The sequence below is a fragment of the Phocoena phocoena genome, chromosome 19 (genome assembly GCF_963924675.1).
Source record: "Phocoena phocoena chromosome 19, mPhoPho1.1, whole genome shotgun sequence".
Taxonomy (NCBI): Eukaryota; Metazoa; Chordata; class Mammalia; order Artiodactyla; family Phocoenidae; genus Phocoena; species Phocoena phocoena.
The window spans coordinates 57,522,176-57,541,384 of record NC_089237.1 but is presented as its reverse complement, the minus strand read 5'-3'; the positions used below and the strand labels follow the sequence as shown (position 1 = coordinate 57,541,384).

The window sequence follows — 19,209 nt, the reverse complement described above, 5'->3', positions numbered from 1 at the left end:
ATCTTTTCTGTATCAAGCCCTTTGCAAAAATTCTATTTAACTACTTATATTTCTATTTAACTACTTCTGTGTACTAGGCACAAAAGCTTCAAAGCAGCAACCATCACAAACCTACAGACATTCTCAGTGCAAACCATTTCTTACCTTCCTTTCCAAGTAAGATGCAATTAGTCCAAAGTTTTTTGGATGCTGGATAAACCTGAGTAAAAGAAAAAAACACACACACACATTTTAACAACTTAAAAAGAGGGGGAAGCCCTTGGGAATAGAAATATAATGTAGACTAATTTCTAGCGACTCCTAAATGCTAATGTCCTCTTAAAGGGCACAGATTCCTGGGCACCGTCCGCCAGGAACTGACTGGATTGGAATACAGTAGAGCACAGAAATCTGTAACTTTAAAATGCACCCCCCAGTGAATAGGACACCGCCCAGGTTTGGGTACCACTCTTAAAATGACTCCACAACCCTGTTCTTACCTGGGACCTACATTCCCACCCATAAACTTACAGGTAGGTCATATCAAATCTGTCTTTTCTGACTTCCACAGTACCCACTCAAATGCCAAAATGGGGTCAAGTTTTGGGGGAAACAGTTCAATTTACAAGTAAATGCCAATACTTTTCACTAACTTATGTAAGCTTCTTCTTTTTTTTTGCGGTACATGGGCCTCTCACTGTTGTGGCCTCTCCCGCTGTGGAGCACAGGCTCCGGACGCGCAGGCCCAGTGGCCATGGCCCACGGGGCCAGCCGCTCCGCGGCATGTGGGATCTTCCCGGACCAGGGCACGAACCCGTGTCCCCTGCATCAGCAGGCGGACTCCCAACTACTGCGCCACCAGGGAAGCCCTGTAAGCTTCTATTAGAGAGTAATTTAAAATTTAAATTACTTGTCCTTAAAGATCTCCTTCTCATGGTCAGTCCAAACATTCATGAACTGCCTATCTTTATAAATCTTCATAGGGTCCTCCATAAGCCCATTCATGTTAATGAACTTGACCCTTCTCTGTTCTGCATCAAACATCATAGGTGGGATCACAGAGAGCTGTCGCATTTGTTTCTCATTATTCTGGAAAAAAAAAAAGAAAAAAAATGCAATTTACAGAGAAGAAAACTTAAAAAGGGCCACAGACCAACTGTCTTAATCGACAGTGAAACACCACATATGTACTTTAATGACAACAGCAGTGGTACCATAACATCTAACATACAGTAATTATACATATTATCTAATAAATACTCATTGCATGAATAACAGAGGCAGAGACTACAGGTATTATTTTTTTATAATCCACTACTACAATTTTAGAAGAGTTCTTTCCTTAAAGGAAGCTGATACTTCAAATAATGAATCTTAGACCTAAAGGACACACAGTAATGTCAGGTCACTGAAGTAATGATCTTATGAAGCACTTACTAACATTAATATTGCCTCATTTAAAAAAGTCTTAACATCATTTTAAAGAATAATAAAATAGAAAAATAAGCAGACAGGAACCGAAATCTTAAGGTCATTGATTTTAAATTAACTAAACTTACTTAAGTATTAAACACTTCTTGCTAATCTTACATAATCTTTCCACTGCAAATTTAAGACTATTATCCTTAGGATTTCAACTAAAACTAGGTTACAGTTATACAATTTATTTTTCCCAGAGTTTAATTCCGTAAGTTTATAAGCACAAACTTCCATGAGAAAACTTTTACCAAAAAGTGAAAGTACTGACCACAATACAAGGCTAGGTTTTTTTCCTGAAACTCTTCTCCTAGAAGCAGTCATTGCCTTAGAGTAAAGTCCTTACAAAGGTTCTCATTTTATGGGTACTCTCAATCAGTCTGAACACCAAAGTGTGGTTTGGGACAGACACATTAGCTTGAAATCACCTCACCTGATACTAGTTTTGGCTGTTTACAGATGCCCCCCTTACAGAATCAGTCAAAAAGTGAGCAAAGAAATTTCACACAGAGTTAGTCATCACTGCAGAGATGATGGCCACAAATTCTGAAATGTATAGCAATATAATAATTGTCTTCATTACTTAAGAGGACTACGATGTTCAAATAAGCATGACTTTCGGAATTTAGAGATGAGGTTTTTTAAAAGCCATATTATAAAACCAAAACTAGCAAAACTCAATATATGGTTTTTGGACCGACCTTCTGAGACAGTTTGAAAATAGCTACAAAGATTCACTGTTAGGAACAGAAATTTATTCTTATTCAGAACTGATTTATTAATATCAGATCAGATCTCAGCTGGCTAAAGATCACACTCCGGACATCCCCCCGAACCTCAGGTCCACAACCCAACATACAAACACCTGCAAAGTACACGCTCCTTTGTTCTTTTAGGAAACGGCACCAGCAGCTCAGTCCTCTAACCTGCTCTTCTTTCTCATCCCACACTTGTCCTGTCTACTCTGCCTTCTACAAATCTCTCCACCAGGCCCTTCCTACACATTTCTACCACTGTCGCCCTGACTCAGGTCCTTATTTTTATCATAACAGCCTCCTCACCTCTTTCCAGGCCTCCCTGCTGCCAAAGCCGTCTTCGTAAAAATGGCAATATGATCATAGGGCGGCCTTGTTTCAAACCTTCGATGGTTGGCCACAAACTTTGGAACAATTCAAACGCCATAAGTGTTCCCTCAGTTATATACAAATAAACCCTTAGTTTATGGGGTATGAGGCTAAAATGCCTGAATAATTAATCAATTAACTTGAATTAAATCAATTAACTGTCTTACCTCCTGTTCAGAGAGCCCATCGATAATTTCAGAAATCTCATGTTCACTCCTAGCAATGGTGGCTGAAAGACCAGCTCCCCTCTGCCCAACTCTAAATATGAGGGAGAAATTTTAGATATATTTAAAGGCCTTTTATAAAGAAGACATATCAGTTAGATTACTTTTACATCGATTTCTTTTCTGAATGGGACTTTTTAATCAACTAGAAGTCAGAGAAGAAACCTAAAATGCTACTGAGAAACTACTTTTAAGTAATATGTTTACGCCATTTATCTATAAAATTAGTAACAATTTAATGGTAAGATTTCTTTTTAAAGGTTACATGTCTAAGTTCCCATGGCAGAACTGTTTATGGGAAACTTCTGGAAAACTACAGTTACTGGTGTCATTTTCATCTCAAATAGCAATCTTTTGTCTGCCTTCCAGAGAACAGGATAGCAGACTTAGAAAAATACACAAAACATTTTTAAAGGGATGGGAAAAAAACACAATCATCATCCCTGACAGAAACTTAATTGTGATTAACGGGGCTTTCATGAGACAGTGGAGAAGAAAACTAAAGCTTCTACCTTTGCAAAAGTACTTGTTCTCTAAAAGTAAAAAGAAATCAGAAACTACATACCAATAACAAAGAATTTCTCAATTAGCAATCAATTTAAGAGTTTTGATCATGTTGGGAGGTGACGAAGAACTGTGAGACATGCAAGCCTATTCTTACTAACTGTCATTTCCAAAGGAATGAGCGTTTTCAAGAACTGAAGAATTAATTTCAAAATATTCACTTAAATTTAGATTCAACAGCATGATTAAATATAAAAAATTAATATTAGATTCACTAAGGCATAAACATTGTTAGCTGATAATGAAGTTTTATATTCAAAATAAAAGTTCTTAGACTCACAGACACAGAGAACAGACTTGTGGTTGCCAAGGGGCAGGGGAGGGATGGATTGGGAGTTTGGGATTAGCAGATGAAAACTATTATATATAGAATGGATAAACAAGGCCCTACTGTATAGCACAGGGAACTGTATTCAATATCCTGTGATAAACCATAGTGGAAAAGAATATTAAAAAGAATGTATATATATGTATAACTGAATCACTTTGCTATATAGCAGAAATTAACACAACACTGTAAATCAACTATACTTCCATTGAAAAAAAAAGAGGAAAAACATAATAAAATTTCTTTATGAACTTTCTTAATGATTAGATTCAGGTAACAATAAATATTGTGAAAGATCAAAAGTATGATTCAAAGGAAAACAGCATAGCCATTAAACATCAAACCACTTACCGCTGAAACCGTTCTTGCTGTTCTCTTTGTTTTCGAATTTCTGGAAACTGCTTTTCATAATACTCCCTTGTTTTGCTTTCTTTAGCTTTCCTCCGAGGATTATTTTCTATTCTGTCCACTTTTTTCTCCCATGCCTCCATGAGCTGATCATAACGTTGGCAGATTTTTTGCTCCTATTAAATACCCGTAGCAAATTAATAATTAAACTAAACTCTGCGATTCTGACAAACCTAATACTTTAAAGTAAAGGTTACTTCTTAAGGCTAAGTCAGAAGTACATGTGGCCTATGACTCAACTGTGAATGAAAAGCTGTCCTTGATCTGAAAGAAGAGAAAGAAAGGGAGCTGTTTTCTAGGAAAGATCAACACATAGAGCCTATCATGGCTGGATTTTTTAGTTAATATTAAGACTACACAAATTAACAAACTAAATGATGAGCCACTCTGATAACATTTACATCTTCACTGTCAAAAAAAAATGGAAAATGAGAAATAGAAACACGTAAATAGTTCATAATCCCAAAGGCAAGCGGATTAACATTTTGTTGTTATCCTTCCAATAGGTCAGAGAAAACACTCACACTTAAACCATCCCTCTACTGCTGGACGTTTTGGTTACTTGCAGTTTTTTCTTACTACAAATAATGCCATATAATGAACATTTTTGACAGTCTGGAAAAGGCAGAAATTGGTTGTTCTTTATGATAAAAAGAAATGCAGTAAACTACATGAACTCGAGAGCGAATGCTTTTAGAGGAAAGAATAATGTATGATCTCATTTTTTAAACAGAGAAGAAGAAAAAAAGAACCGTGCACTACAAGCCCCAGACCGTGGGTGTGAGACAACGAAAGGGCCTGCCACACGGTCAGCTCCAGGAAGCGGCCGCAAGGGGAAAGCACTGCCTTCCCCATGCCCCGTCTCCTCATAGCCTGTCTACTCCTGGGCCTCCACCTGCGCTCAGCTCTGTGCCGCCCCCTCGGTCTCATCTGGATTCAAGCAACGGCCTCCTTCCTAAATGACTCCCATGCACCCTGAATGGCATAACCAGATGCAACTTCTTAAAACACAGAGCTCAACATTTCACTTCCTCAGCTCAAACACTTAAAAGCTGCCCTCAGGATCTGTGCACAACCCGGCCCTGGCTTCCCTGCACAGCCTCACTCCTCGCCACCCTCCCAGCTCAGTCCAAGCCCAGCCCTCTCCAACCTGCCACACTCCCTCCACTTCCCAGACCTTCCCGTGAGCTGCTCCCACTGCTTGTTAAAGTCTGCAGAGGACTGGTTTTCCTGTGCAACACCCCTCATGATTCATATCTGCGCCAGCTGTCCCCTTACACGCTCTCATGGTCATCTGTACATCCTGTGCCATCGTAAGACCACAACACTGTAATCGCCTGCAGCCTCATCTACCCCCTTACTCCTTAGGCTCCCTAAGCGCTAAAACCACACGGCTGCCTGCTCCCTTTGTAGAATAATACATGGGACAAAGGAAATAGCCAGTAAGTATTTATTAAGCAAATCAATGAACATATAAACTTCATAACTAAATACCCTGTGAAGTATGAAAACAAAGTCCATGCTTCTGTGTTTGTGTCTCCAGATAGCAAATTTAGCAATTACACCATGATTACAACAAAATGATCAGATAGAAAAAAATATTTTAGCTAATTTCTTATTTATATGTGTATGCTCTTGGCAAAAAAAAAAAAAAAGATTCAAGACCGGTAATTTAAGAAAGTATCTGAAGGACTAGACTGGCAAATTAGAACATTAGCAGTTATATACCAAATAAAAGCTGTTGACCCTTAAAATTCATTAAACTGTCAGGTCCTTAAATACAAGGTACAAAGTTCATTTCTGATGTGAATCAAAGAACATCATTTATTCACTAAAAAACAATTTAAATGAATTAATAGTCTGTCTAAAATTAGTAGGAACACACTATAAAAATAAGAATACTGGCATTATATTTTCTGTTAACTTAATTTCCATGAAGATTATAACCACAAAATTTTTAGACTGCAAGTCATATAATAAATATGAAAAACGATGTGAATTTGAAAAAGCTGGACTTTAGCTGACCCAGTTTCTAATAAGAAAGAACAGTGATGTCTTATCAGCATGACCATAACTTACCCACATTTGTTTGAGGGTTAAGAGACTAAATGTAGATCATCCTATTTCTCTTTCATTTTTTTAACTACTCACCATTTTCTTTATTTTGGCTAGATGAAAATGTTATACACAGATGACCAAAGAAATTAATTTGATAATGATATTAAATGTGATTTATGACATCAAAATGTTGCTAGAATTAGATTTATATTTACGTCACATCTATAGTTACTGTCTAAATCAGCGCCTGTTCTCATGTGTGATCAAGAACCGTTCTCACTACAATGGGAAAGCGAATGCCTGAAGAAGCGCGGACGGGAAAGTGGCACAAATTTCAGTTAACAAGGATAGGACCTCACCCTTTGTTTTCTTGCATGATTTCTTCTTTTAAAAAATAAAATGAGTTTTTTCCTCATCACCTGGTTTCTAGAAGAGAAAAATATGGTTGTATGACATTAAGAAAAAGTACAATTTAATAATGCATTCACTTTTGTTTTCAGAGACACTGAAAAACAAGCGAAGATCACTTAAGAATATATGATGTAATCAAAGTTAACCCTAATTTTTTTCACCCTGCAAAATAAGACTCCTGCAATAATTAGAACTGACTAAAATTCCTCCCATTCTATAGTAAGACTTTAATACAAATAGTTCATTTTTAGTTATTACATTCAACTGTAAGGCAAATATTATTTTCAAGTTCTGATTACACAGTTACTGATTCTCCTTAAGAACCCTCGTGAGATAAACACCTTGGCACAATCTTGGAGGGGGGGGGGGCGTAAGAGAAGGCGGAGCTTGTAAAGTTATCTCCTCCCTCAGGTATGTGCTGTCCTCCCTCCTGTGAGAGTGCACCAACACAGAGGCAGCTTCTGCTTTACACAGAAACAACACAATACACTCTAAGACGCCACGGAGGCCAACGTGACAGGACAGGAAGACTTCCCTTATAACTTAGTGTAATAGTTTCACTTTTCACATTGGAAGCACTGCAACCTTCAAAAACAATGACATGCAGGCTCAGATATAAATATTTATACCCTACCTACTTCCAGAAAGGATTTCAAGCTGATTATTCAAATATAAATACAAAGCCAAGGCAAGTAGGAGTAATTTTTTGGATTATCTGCCACTCAGGACTAACACTGACACTGGCTCCACTCAAATAAGCGTGGACAGTCAGGAGCTGGCTATACGGAAAAGTAGCCAAGAGATGAAGAGAATTATTAAAATGAACGTTTGCTATTTCATACAAAGCAAATGACGGTGATGACAGAATAGCTACTGAACGATCCATACAGACGCATGCAGCTGAGTGAACGGTATTTCACAAGGTGATGTACAGCAGGAGCGTTACCATATATTCAGTTTGCTCTCATTGTAATTATGTGCTACTCAAAAGCAAATGACAATCAATAAATATAAACTTAAAATGTTTCCTAAGAATTTAAATGAAGAACCCCATCTCAGGACAGTGTGATAAGCACTGTAGTAGGCAATGTAGCTAATATGAAATAAATCAGGGCTGCTCTGCAGCTAATATCAGGGAAAAGACAGAACACAAACATAACGGAAGCTTTGCGGAAAAAAATCATTAAAAGTAGCCAACTAGATTTTATCTGCTATTCTCCTTTGTAAAAATGTTAAAACAGAGAAACAGTTCCAAAACAAGGTATATTTTATATGAGTTTTGCCTAACCTACTTCTAAGGGTTGTCAAGCCCATAGCAGCATCTCACAGAAAAATTCTAAGTATATGACTTTTATTATAAACCACTTACTTAACAAAAGTTAAAATTATTCAAATTTCAATTTTTATCATGCATACTACCATGCAAATTATATTTGCCACCAGTTCTGCAAAGTAGTCAACTATTGCACATCCTCTCAGTAAGAAAATTTTTTAAAAGAAAAAAAAGATATATATATAAATAGCAATGTGCTCATTAGTAACGGTACTAGTAAATAAGTATAATGTTCTGGTTATACTTAATAAAACATATAAAGTAGAAATATCACATTTTTGTTACAAACTAAGAATAATTCATCTAAAATTCTCTTAAAATATGATAATAAAAAAAAGATACCTATCTAGCTTCCTCTCTTACTTCAATCAGATCAGTAAATTAGGTTTTCTTTTCACTTATTTTCTCATTCCAAAATGTGCATCCATAAAGGCCTGGTGTCTGGGATGAGCAAGGCTAAGCAAACTACAACCTGGAGCAGTCTCCTCACCCACATGAGGTGGCTGAGCGCTTCCAAGGCACCAGGACATGAAATGGCAGAAGGGTCTACAAATACCGTCATTAGCAAGAGTCATGGAAGGGATTTCCCTAGAATAGGATTTTGAATAATGATAAAATGATCCGTGGCACTTCTACTTTGCAATGGCAGATGTGGCTTGGTGGGGGACGGTGTCATCACTAGTCTTAAATGAAAAAGCTTCATTATCTTACTTCATCATGCGCCTTGCAGGTACTCCACTGAAAAAAAGACAAAACAGGAGGCAAAAAATTCAAGCCTCAAGGTAAGCCATTTCAATGTTAAGTATCCACCTTTTTTACTAGCAGATTATAAAACCAGCTAGTTTTATGCAATAATTTATTTCATTTTTTGGCCTCGGAAACTCAAAGCTGTTACCCCAACCCCCAAGAAGCCAGAGGAAGATAACATATAGTAAAACGACAGCAAATTACACAAATCTAAAACACACCTACACTATATTATAACACACCTACACTATATTATAATACTATGTCAGCAAATAACATAAAAATGATCTCTTTATAGAATATACGGTCTTTAACTGAAGAACTCCAAAGATGATCAATACTTACGTCTTGATGTTCTCATGATACACTTTGGTATCTGATGGCTGGTTATAGAGTGGCTATAAAATAAATCAAACATTTATATACAAAATGTTGTACATCATCTATAAAGAGACAAAGACACAATTTCTATCTCAATGGTAGCCGAGGTACAGTACTACTGGGTCTACACAACGGACGCCCTACCAAAACCTCCAGGCTCAGGTTCCCCGAATAACTCTGTCCACCCCATCTCCTAACAACGCCACTGCTCTAGGAAAGTTCATAAATTCACTGTACCCCATAATAAATTCATTCATAGATTTTTTTTAATCTCAAAGGCAAAGGAGGATTTAACACCAATATTACCCTAACAGTATGATTCAAAGAGCTTTCTATTTCTGTTCTTAATTCTTTCTCCTTCTAACCGAGTGATTAAATGCCTGCTCAGGCAAAAACACAATCAGGAAAATGCTTCTGCAAAGGTAACCAAGCTCGTGCACATTATTTCAAGCTTATCACCCTTACTGCCCAGCTACATCACTCTCATCCCAAAGTAAATGACTGTATTCCATTTTATCCCAAGAAAAACTACTGCAAAAAGAGCACTAGACATGAAAAAAGAAATTTCTTACTTACCAGTTCAACTTTTGGGCCAAGACCTTCAAATATTTTATGAGCTTCTTCTGCTTTTTTCTAGATAAAAACATTATTATATTGTATAATTAAAAATTATATTACCTAAATGCAAAATCACTTCCAATTTAATATTTACCTAAATACTAATCTACAGTCAAACTTATCCTTATTTCCAAATATTCTTCTTTCATGATAGCCTGAAATACTCTCTAATTTTATTTTCATAACTCCCTCACAAAATTCAGTCAGATCTGAACATTTGTATTGAAAGCAAAACCTAAAGAATTGGTAAGTTCTTAAAAACAAACAGATATTAAGATTCCAGGGAGAGGGAACAGAGATTCACTATTAGAAATGAATCCTTCAAACATTTTTAATACTTCAACTCAATGTCTTTATGGTATTTTATGTTTTTAACTTTTCATTAAAGTTGCCAATCTTTACTACGGTAAGCCAAATCGATCTCTTTGAAGAAAAGCTTATAATGAGCATATTTTCCAATTATAAGAAAACCTTAGTAATAACAAGAGAAAACAACCAGTTTGAATTACTCAAAGTATTCAGTAATAAATAAATGTTGAATTATATACTTTTACATGCCTTTTTCAAGTAAAATCATCTAGACCAAAGTGCTATCTATCTAACAGAAATCTACCTTTACACAGACAAATGAAATATAACAAAATTCAATATTAAAGCTGTTTAAGCTGGAATTTGACATCCAGCAAATGTGTCAGGGGTTCTCAGATCTCTCTCTTGCCCCAGCACATGCTCACTAGTAACAACAAGGGCTCACTGCCCGCTGCCGAGACTCCCATGTCCACGCACTGTGGCTGGGAAACTCTCCAGGGCTTCTGATGCAACACACAAATGGGAATGGAACTAATCAGTATCCCCAAGTGTAGAGAAAGATGTTCCCTTAAAATAAACACTATCCTTTTCATTTATCAATTACAATAGTTCAAATATTTATTTAGCATATATTATGTGAAAAGAACTATGTTTAATTAGCAAAGGAAGCTCAAAGTACTGTACCGCACTTTCCAAACTCCAAGAAACTTAAAATGTTATTGAGAAATAAACATATCAAAAATGTCATATACAAAACTATAAAAAAAACAATGAACTTGCACAGCTAATGCTATTTCTATATATAGTTTTAAGTCGATTTGTCGACCTTGGTATTATTAACATTTGGGCCGGACATTTCTTTGTCATGGGCACTGTAGGCTATTCAGCAGTACCCCGGCCTCTACCCACTAGATGCCAGCAGCACTCCACCCCTCCCCCAAGTTACAACAATCAAAACAGTCTGCAGTTGAGAACAATGTTCTAATCTCAAAAAGCCAAAATGTAATTATCACAAAATTTATTAGCTTTAAGGTATATGTTAAATAACACACAAACAGCATAATCACAGATGATAAATTTGGAATATCTAGCACCTACAGCTGATTCTCTCTAGACGACCCTCATTCTCCAACGTTTAAACCTGCTTTCTTGAGGCACTCCACGTTACATAGAGTCTATGCCAAGAACAGGCAGGCTAAGTGAGGCTGTAACAGAGAATACTGAGAGACAAGGGGGAAATCGTATCACGACAAATATTTACTGGTAACCTATTACGTAAAGGCACTTACCTCTTCAGGGCTAATTTTAAAGGCTAATATTTAAGGTGTTTGCATATCCCAAGATTTAAGTTTTGCAAAATTTTATTAAATATTTGACTTCATGTTGGCTTAACTGCTAAGAACAGATTAACCTATCGTTTGGCAGAAAAAAATTAATTTAAAACCTTCACATTTACATAATATAATTTTATTCTAAGTCTATAGGTAGAAGTAATTAATGCCTCAAACATATGTTGACTATGTTCTATGTGCCAGGCACCTGCGAGACACTAAGGAAACAATGAATAAGATATCCTTCCTGGTGTAGGAAGATAAGGAGTCTTGAAAGGCTTCATAGAGAAAATGATACTTGAGCTGGGTCCTGAAGTCGAATGCACCCAACAGACAAGAAAGGCAAGCCACGGGGATGCCTGACGGCAGGGGAAACATCACGGGGTAAATTACTAACGTCAAGGGAACACTCACACCTGTTCTGGTAGGGTATGGCTAAGAAGGGAGTATTGGGCCACGGGCCAGCCAGGCAGGCAGGCAGGCACGTAAGCACTGATGAAAAGGTTGGGCTACTCTGTAGAAAGGGGGAAGTCATCAAAAGGTTTTATTTGGGGCTTCCCTGGTGGCGCAGTGGTTGAGAGTCCGCCTGCCGATGCAGGGGACACGGGTTCGTGCCCCGGTCCGGGAGGATCCCACATGCCGCAGAGCGGCTGGGCTCGTGAGCCATGGCCGCTGAGCCTGCGCGTCCAGAGCCTGTGCTCCACAACGGGAGAGGCCACAGCGGTGAGAGGCCCACGTACCGCAAAAAAAAAAAAAGATTTTATTTGAAGAACCACGTCAGGGGGCTCAAATATGAAGGATGGATTAGAAAGAAAAAAAATGACTGAAGGAAGGAAACTCAGCATCTATGAGAGGTGAGGGCTCCAATCAAGCAACTGGCAAAGGAGGAAGAGAGAAGCAATTGACCAGACCAATATCCAGGAGGCAGGACTGAGGCTCTTCATTGATTAACCAAGTCTGCAAAGTGGCAAAGAGAGAGAAATCGATAGTTTCCAGGACAATGGCCATGGTGACCAGAGGTTGTTGGCACTAAGTACATTCTCCACTGTCAATCACTTTCTTTCTTCTGGTGCCTCGTTAACTCGCAAATCATTCAATCAAAATATAAACATGTTCCTGAAAGCTTCACTGCACACCCCCTCTTTTCTATACGTATTACAATGCTGAAATTAGAGCACTTACAAATATTTTTGGAACCTACAACTGGGAAGGGTAACAGCAAATTGAACTGTTAAAAACAGTCCAGGAGAAGAGTCTGTTTGGAGACTAAATGAATCCTAGCCTCAAGTTTAAACGTGATACAAGGCAATTTTTCTCCCAGGAAGCCAATTTTAAAACTAACAGTCAGTTTGAGGTAGTTTTCTGCCTCGCACTAACTTTCTAAATAAAAGATGCCTCATATGAGACAAGGGCCCCTATCTCTTGGGCCACATTTGGCTTAATTGCCAACCAGTATCTGCCACTGTCAAACAAGGAACAAGACGGAGATGTACTCTTGCTGCCCCCCATCGCTCTGTGCCCTCGGTGTCCAAACAGGTAAGGTCATTCATGACAAAAAGCTACAGAGGCAGTGAAGGTCTAACAAAGGCAGCATGATGAGGAGGAAGACACAGGCAAGGGTCAGTGGTGAGAAAGCGGCTTGCTCCCATCACGCCCCTCGGGGGCTTCTGCTACCATCCGGGGTCTACTGCACAAGCACCACCAAGGCAGATGACTAGCAGCAGGGGATACAAAAAGAACCTATTTTTTGAAAGATGATTTCTATGGTTACTGAGTTAAAAACAATCCTCATTGCAAGTCTACTATTAAGACAGATTTCAAGTTTGGTTCTTCTATTCTTCACAGAATGTGTAACAAACTGAATTGTAAATGCTAAAATGGCAAGAAGAGGTCTAAAAGGAGCTTTCGTTTCTGCTGATGGGCATCAAGGAACATTTACTACACTAGCTAATGAAAAAAATACATATATATAAATTAACACAAACTGAATTCTCTATCAGATCTTGTTCAATAGTTTTCAGTCCTCACATCCTAGTCAGGCAACCGCAGAATTCACTAACACTGGAACTGTTTATTAGGCCTGTAAGAGAAGGCTAATTAAGAAATTCAATCAATTAATAAATATCACTGAATTCAATGTATCTGAAAAGTAACTCATACTAAGAAAGAAGTCAATATATTATTTTATAAGAGCCTTTTCCATTATTATCAGCTCTAATCCCTATTTACTTTACCCCTGAAGTCACAAACTGGCCATGAAGCCTATCAGCCCTCAGAAGTACTTTCTTGTTCTCCAGTGTGTTTTTTTAAAAGCAGGAGATTTCATATAAATCCATGTACCTTGCTTCTCTTAAACAAGGAAGCACCTGTTGACCTTGGGCCACTTCCCTGCAAGGACCCCAGCGTCACTGCCCTCCAGGCATGCCCTGAGGGGTCCTCATCACTCCTTCCACCGACTGCCCTTCACCCTCACTGGACTCATCTCCACGTAGGTTGTTCTGCCTAATAAATTGGACTGATTTTGAACCCAGTCAAGGAACTAGTAATAATTGTCCATATTTCTGCCTCTCAGTGACTTAAAATTCCTTAAGTATTGTGTACCTGATGACTTTCGGTTATCTATCTACACACACACATACGCCTGAGTCCAAGATCATTCCTATAAAAGTGTATTTAATGACTATCTCACAGCTGCTTTTCTTAAGGTCAATTTCCTTTAGAATCTGGGCTAACCTTGCTACAGGATGCCTGTGTAAGACTCCACTCACTACAAGGCAAATAAACTGAAATGACAATCCCCAACTTCTACCTTATGGTCACCTTAAGCTGACAAGCCAATTCTCTACCATAGTACTTAAAGCATATAATTCTTTCTTGAACTGGGGGCTTCTGGAAGCCCAGTGTTAAACAGCTCTGTTAAAAGGTCTTCTTCACATTAAGGTGAAATCAGTTTCCCTTTAACTGCTAGTTCCTGGGCTGGATTCTGGCCAAAAACGAACTTCAGCGTCACAAAATTATTCACAGAATTGAGGCCTGGCTTTCCTAAATCCGTGGACACTTTTAATTATGAGTATGAAAGAAGAAATTATTTTAACAAACCTAAAAAGGAAAGTTGACCTAAAGGTCAATGGCCTCATACTCTGTAACTAAAATTCAAAGCACACCCCAGCTATCAGTTCTGAAGCAGATAATGCAAGCCATTTCCACGTCCAATGACCATCTCTACTAGAAGAGTGTATTTGGCATTAAATGTTGCTTATAAAGTGAAAAACTACAGAATGGCTGTATTATGTGCTACACACTTGCTTACCACTATTTATATAACAGGAGAGAGATTCAGCTGATAAAATTATACTGTCACAAAATAGTATTATACCATATAAAATGCAAATGAAATATTAAATAATTTAAGACACAACTATCAACTTTTCTTCAAAGTTTAAGAACATTAAAAATTATAACAGAAAGGTTTAATACAATTAATATCACCACAGAATACACAGACGACTGGAAAAGGCGTAGCCCAGTGGTTTTAAAGGCCTGTGCCGTCGGGAATGGCACGAACTTACCCGATTTTCATCGTAAATAATCTGGACAATACTGCGGTGTTTCTGCTCCACGGGAGGAGGTGACACAGGCTTCTCAGGCTCTGGAGGTTTAGCAGCTTCTTCTTCGAGCTGTTGCTAAGAGACCCAGAAAGGAAGAGTCAGGCATCTGCTGCACATCAGCCCCACTAGTAATTAATCACCAGAGATAACACATGCTTCTGAGCAATGCTTTGCTGATTCTATAGGGTAATCACTTAATCTACTAGGGCCTAATGGACCCAAACCCAATCAGATTAATTTTGACTAATAACTAAACAACATAAGTCATCATTTGAAAAATCCTTTTATATTTTAATTCTGATAAATTTAAAGCAAAATAGTAAGAGAATCTGAACATATGAAGGTAGCCCATCTACCTCCATCACAATGACCTTCTGTGGCACTGTAATGCTTTTCTGTGTTATAGATACACAGTACGTGTTAACGTCTGGCGGGGAGAGGAGGGTAGAATGTTCAAGGGTTAATCCTTAAGTCAGCACAGCACCATCCTCTACCCTACTCCCCTGCCAAACTATACTCTACAGCGAAGAGGCCCTGGGAAAACCAAAAGAATATGGACTGCTGGTGTGTGCAATCACAAAGCAGGAGCCCATCTGAATTACTCTGCCCAGGATTCAGCCTTAGGGTCACCCTTTGCAAGTGGCTTGATCCTAGGACCCCTTCTAAGTCCTTACCTCAATCTTGAGCAAGTATACAAACCCCTCACATGTAAAGTAGGGATATTAATCCTACCTACCACATAGCTTTCTGAGAGGATTAAACGACTCAATATATGGCAAGCACAACTATAAACAGTCAGTAACTATTACCTACAATTATTACTGAAGTAAGGACTGACTCAGCTAAGTTCACTGCTTTTTGTCTTCCATCACCTAACTAGTGCCTGATACCTAGTAAATGCTCAACAAATAGCTACATGGATATAAGTTCACTGAATGAAATGATAAAAAAGACATTAGGTAAAGATGGTTAAGTCTACCAAAGGCCTAGGAGAAAAAAAAAATCACCTATACTACCAAGTAAGACTGATAGTCAAGGTTCCTAGTCATTTAAGTCAGACCGCACCCAAATGAAAGGATAAAAATCCTCCAGTGAGGACCACGTCCATTTTGGAACAGAAAGTACTCTTGCAACCTGCTATCTGTGTGAGCAAAAGATATTTGGCGTTCTGAGATCATTTTTATGGGAATGAGTTCTTCAACCATGCCCTTTTATTCCCTTGCTCAGAGGGCCTTCTTTTAGAATCCCCGTTAAGTAGGTGCAGAGAAAGAAACAAACAAGTTTCAGGAAATCACATTTTGTTCTTAGTAGCTAAGTAGCCCTGGGACAAAACCACAGTAAGTCTAAAAACAAAACAAAACAAACAAACTTTCCTCACCTATTCTTTTACATTAACTTTATGATAATTTTGGCAAACTTTAAAAATAAATTTAGTTAGAATTTTTATTGAAATTATATAAAATGTGAATTAACATGAGTTCACATTATTAATACTGTGTTTCTATTCTGCTGTATTTATTTACTCAAGTTGTCTTTTATATTCCTCAATAAAATTTATAGCTCCTGTATATCTCATAAGTCATACACTATGTCTCATTATTTTTAATTATTTTAATGGGTTACATGTTATTGAGCATTCACTATGTGACATATATATTAATACATTCATTATCTCAACTCATACAACAATCTCATGATTCAGTTGGTGTTATTAGTATTATTACTATTTTATACATGAAGAAACTAAAGAAAAGTAAAAATGTGACCAACCCAGAAGAATAAGATCCACTAAGACTTAAAAGAATTGTCAATAAACCTAATATGATTTAATAAATAAAAGAGGGCTCAACATATTAAAAAAAAAAGGCAAGGGGGGGATATTTTTTAAATGACCAAGCAGATTTTTTAAATGAGCCAAATAAAAATTCCAGCACTAAAAACATAATTATTGAAGGACTTCCTTGGTGGTCCAGTAGGTAAGACTCCAACATTCCCAAGGCAGCGGGCATGGGTTCGATTCCTGCTCGGGGAACTAGATCCACACGCAAGCTGCAACTAAAAGATTCCACGTGCCACAACTAAGACCCAGTGCGGCCAAATAAATGCTTAAAATAAAAACATAATTATTGAAATTGAAAATACACTTGACAGCAGATATGACAGAAATGAAGATACTGCACACAATTAAGCCTGAAGAAGGAAAAAATGGGAAAGAAAAGCAATTAAGAGACATGGAAGACAGAGTGATAAAATATTACATCTAACAGAACTTTCAAAAGATGATAAAGAAACTGTAGGAAAGGGTTTTGTAAAAAAGATAATGGCTAAGGAATTTTCCAGAACTCATGAAAAACTCTAACACATTCAGGAAGTCAAGTGAGTCTCAACCTGGAAATATTTAAAAAACAAAACAAACAAAAAAAAAAAACACCTACTCCTAAAGAAATCATAGTAAAAACAACAGCACTCAAAGAAAAAGTTACTGAAAGCAGCCAGAGAGAAAATTCACTCTCCACAAAAGAACACAAATTAGACTAAGGGCTGATCTCTTGGCAATGAAAGGAAAAAGACAGCATGCAGGGAAAACTGAGAAAATAACCACATTCCAAACAAAGATACCTTTCAATAACAGCCATAAGTAAAAGACAACAGTTAAGTTATGAAAACCAAACAAACACTGAACTCTCCAGCTAACAGATACTCACTAAAGGAAATTCTAAAGGACGTTCTTCAAGAGGAAGCACATTCTCACAAATGAAAGATCTGTGTTGCAGGAAGGAACGATGGGCAAATAAGATGACATATATGTGGGTGAACCGAAATGAAGACTGACCATATAAAATAATAATGTCTTTGGCAGTTTTAAAAAAAATAAGAAAGAACTAAAATATATGACAACAATAGCATAAAAGTCAGGAGGAAAGAAAGGAATCAAGAAATTCTATGCCCTCCTATACTCAAGAAGATGGTTAAGATACTACTTAGTTTTAGGCTTCGAGTTAAATAGACTGTTAAAATTTCTGGGGAACCACTATAAACAAAGAAATAATATATAAAATCCAAACTGGTGGAGCAGGAGAAGATGGAATAAGACAATCAATCCAAAATAAGGATTGGAAAAAACAAACAAGAACATCAATATCAGCATAAAAAAGACAGGACAGGGACTTCCCTGGCGGTCCAGTGGTTAAGACTCTGTGCTTCCACTGCCAGGGGCATGGGTTCATTACCTGCTCAGGGAACTAAGAGCCCACATGCCACATGGTGAGGCCAAAAGAAAAAAGACAGAAAGCATAAAATAGTTTTAAAATAATTGAGATATTACCAATCATCATCATCAACTTATTTTTCTTTTTTTATAAATTTATTTATTTTATTTATTTTTGGCTGCACATGGGCTTTCTCTAGTTGCAGTGAGCGAGGGCTACTCTTTGCTGTGGTGAGCGGGCTTCTCATTGCGGTGGCTTCTCTTGTTGCGGGGCACGGGCTCTAGGCGCCTGCACTTCAGTAGTTGCAGAGTGTGGGCTTAGTAGTTGTGGCTCATGGGCTCTAGAGCACAGGCTCAGTAGATGTGGCGCATGGGCTTAGTTGCTCCGTGGCATGTGGGATCTTCCCGGACCAGGGCTCGAACTTATGTCCCCTGTATTGGCAGGCAGATTCTTTTTTTTTTTTTTTTGATGTTGGGGGTAGGAGTTTATTAATTTATTTATTTATTTTTGCTGTGTTGGGTCTTCGTTTCTGTGCGAGGGCTTTCTCTAGTTGTGGCAAGCAGGGGCCACTCTTCATCATGGTGCGTGGGCCTCACTATCGCGGCCTCTCTTGTTGTGGAGCACACGCTCCAGACGCGCAGGCTCAGTGGTTGTGGCTCACGGGCCCAGTTGCTCCGCAGCATATGGGATCCTCCCAGACCAGGGCTTGAACCCGTGTCCCCTGCATTAGCAGGCAGATTCTTAACCACTGTGCCACCAGGGAAGCCCAGCAGGCAGATTCTTAACCACTGCACCACCAGGGAACATCATCGTCAATTTAAAAGAACTAAATTACCCTGTGGAAAGACAGTTTGTCAGACTCAATAAAAAACAAAACCCAGATACATACTTATATAAGAGATATACCTAAAATACAAGCACAGAAAGTAAAGGGAAAGAAAAAGATACACTAACCTATATCAACCAAAAGAATGCTGATCTAACTACATCAATATCAGGCGAAGCAGACTTTATGGTAAACAAAGCATTGGCAAGGATGTGGAGAAAAGGGATCTCTTGTGCACTGTTGCTGGCAATGTAAACTGGTGCAGCCACTACGGA

At 38.0% G+C, this 19,209-nt stretch overlaps 1 protein-coding gene across 3 annotated transcripts in view; it reads right to left on the bottom strand.

Moving 5' to 3' along the window:
* The window catches only part of NCOR1 (nuclear receptor corepressor 1), a 120,952-nt gene that overhangs the window by 75,193 nt on the left and 26,550 nt on the right, over window positions 1-19,209 (bottom strand). For all 3 annotated transcript variants that reach the window (XM_065897152.1, XM_065897150.1, XM_065897151.1), the window contains 8 exons: window positions 14,861-14,974; window positions 9,610-9,666; window positions 8,998-9,050; window positions 6,521-6,587; window positions 4,047-4,219; window positions 2,747-2,837; window positions 890-1,068; window positions 145-199 (listed from right to left, as the gene is read on the bottom strand). In XM_065897152.1, the coding sequence (XP_065753224.1) occupies window positions 145-199; window positions 890-1,068; window positions 2,747-2,837; window positions 4,047-4,219; window positions 6,521-6,587; window positions 8,998-9,050; window positions 9,610-9,666; window positions 14,861-14,974 (789 nt within the window). The remainder of the gene's footprint in view (window positions 1-144; window positions 200-889; window positions 1,069-2,746; window positions 2,838-4,046; window positions 4,220-6,520; window positions 6,588-8,997; window positions 9,051-9,609; window positions 9,667-14,860; window positions 14,975-19,209) is intronic.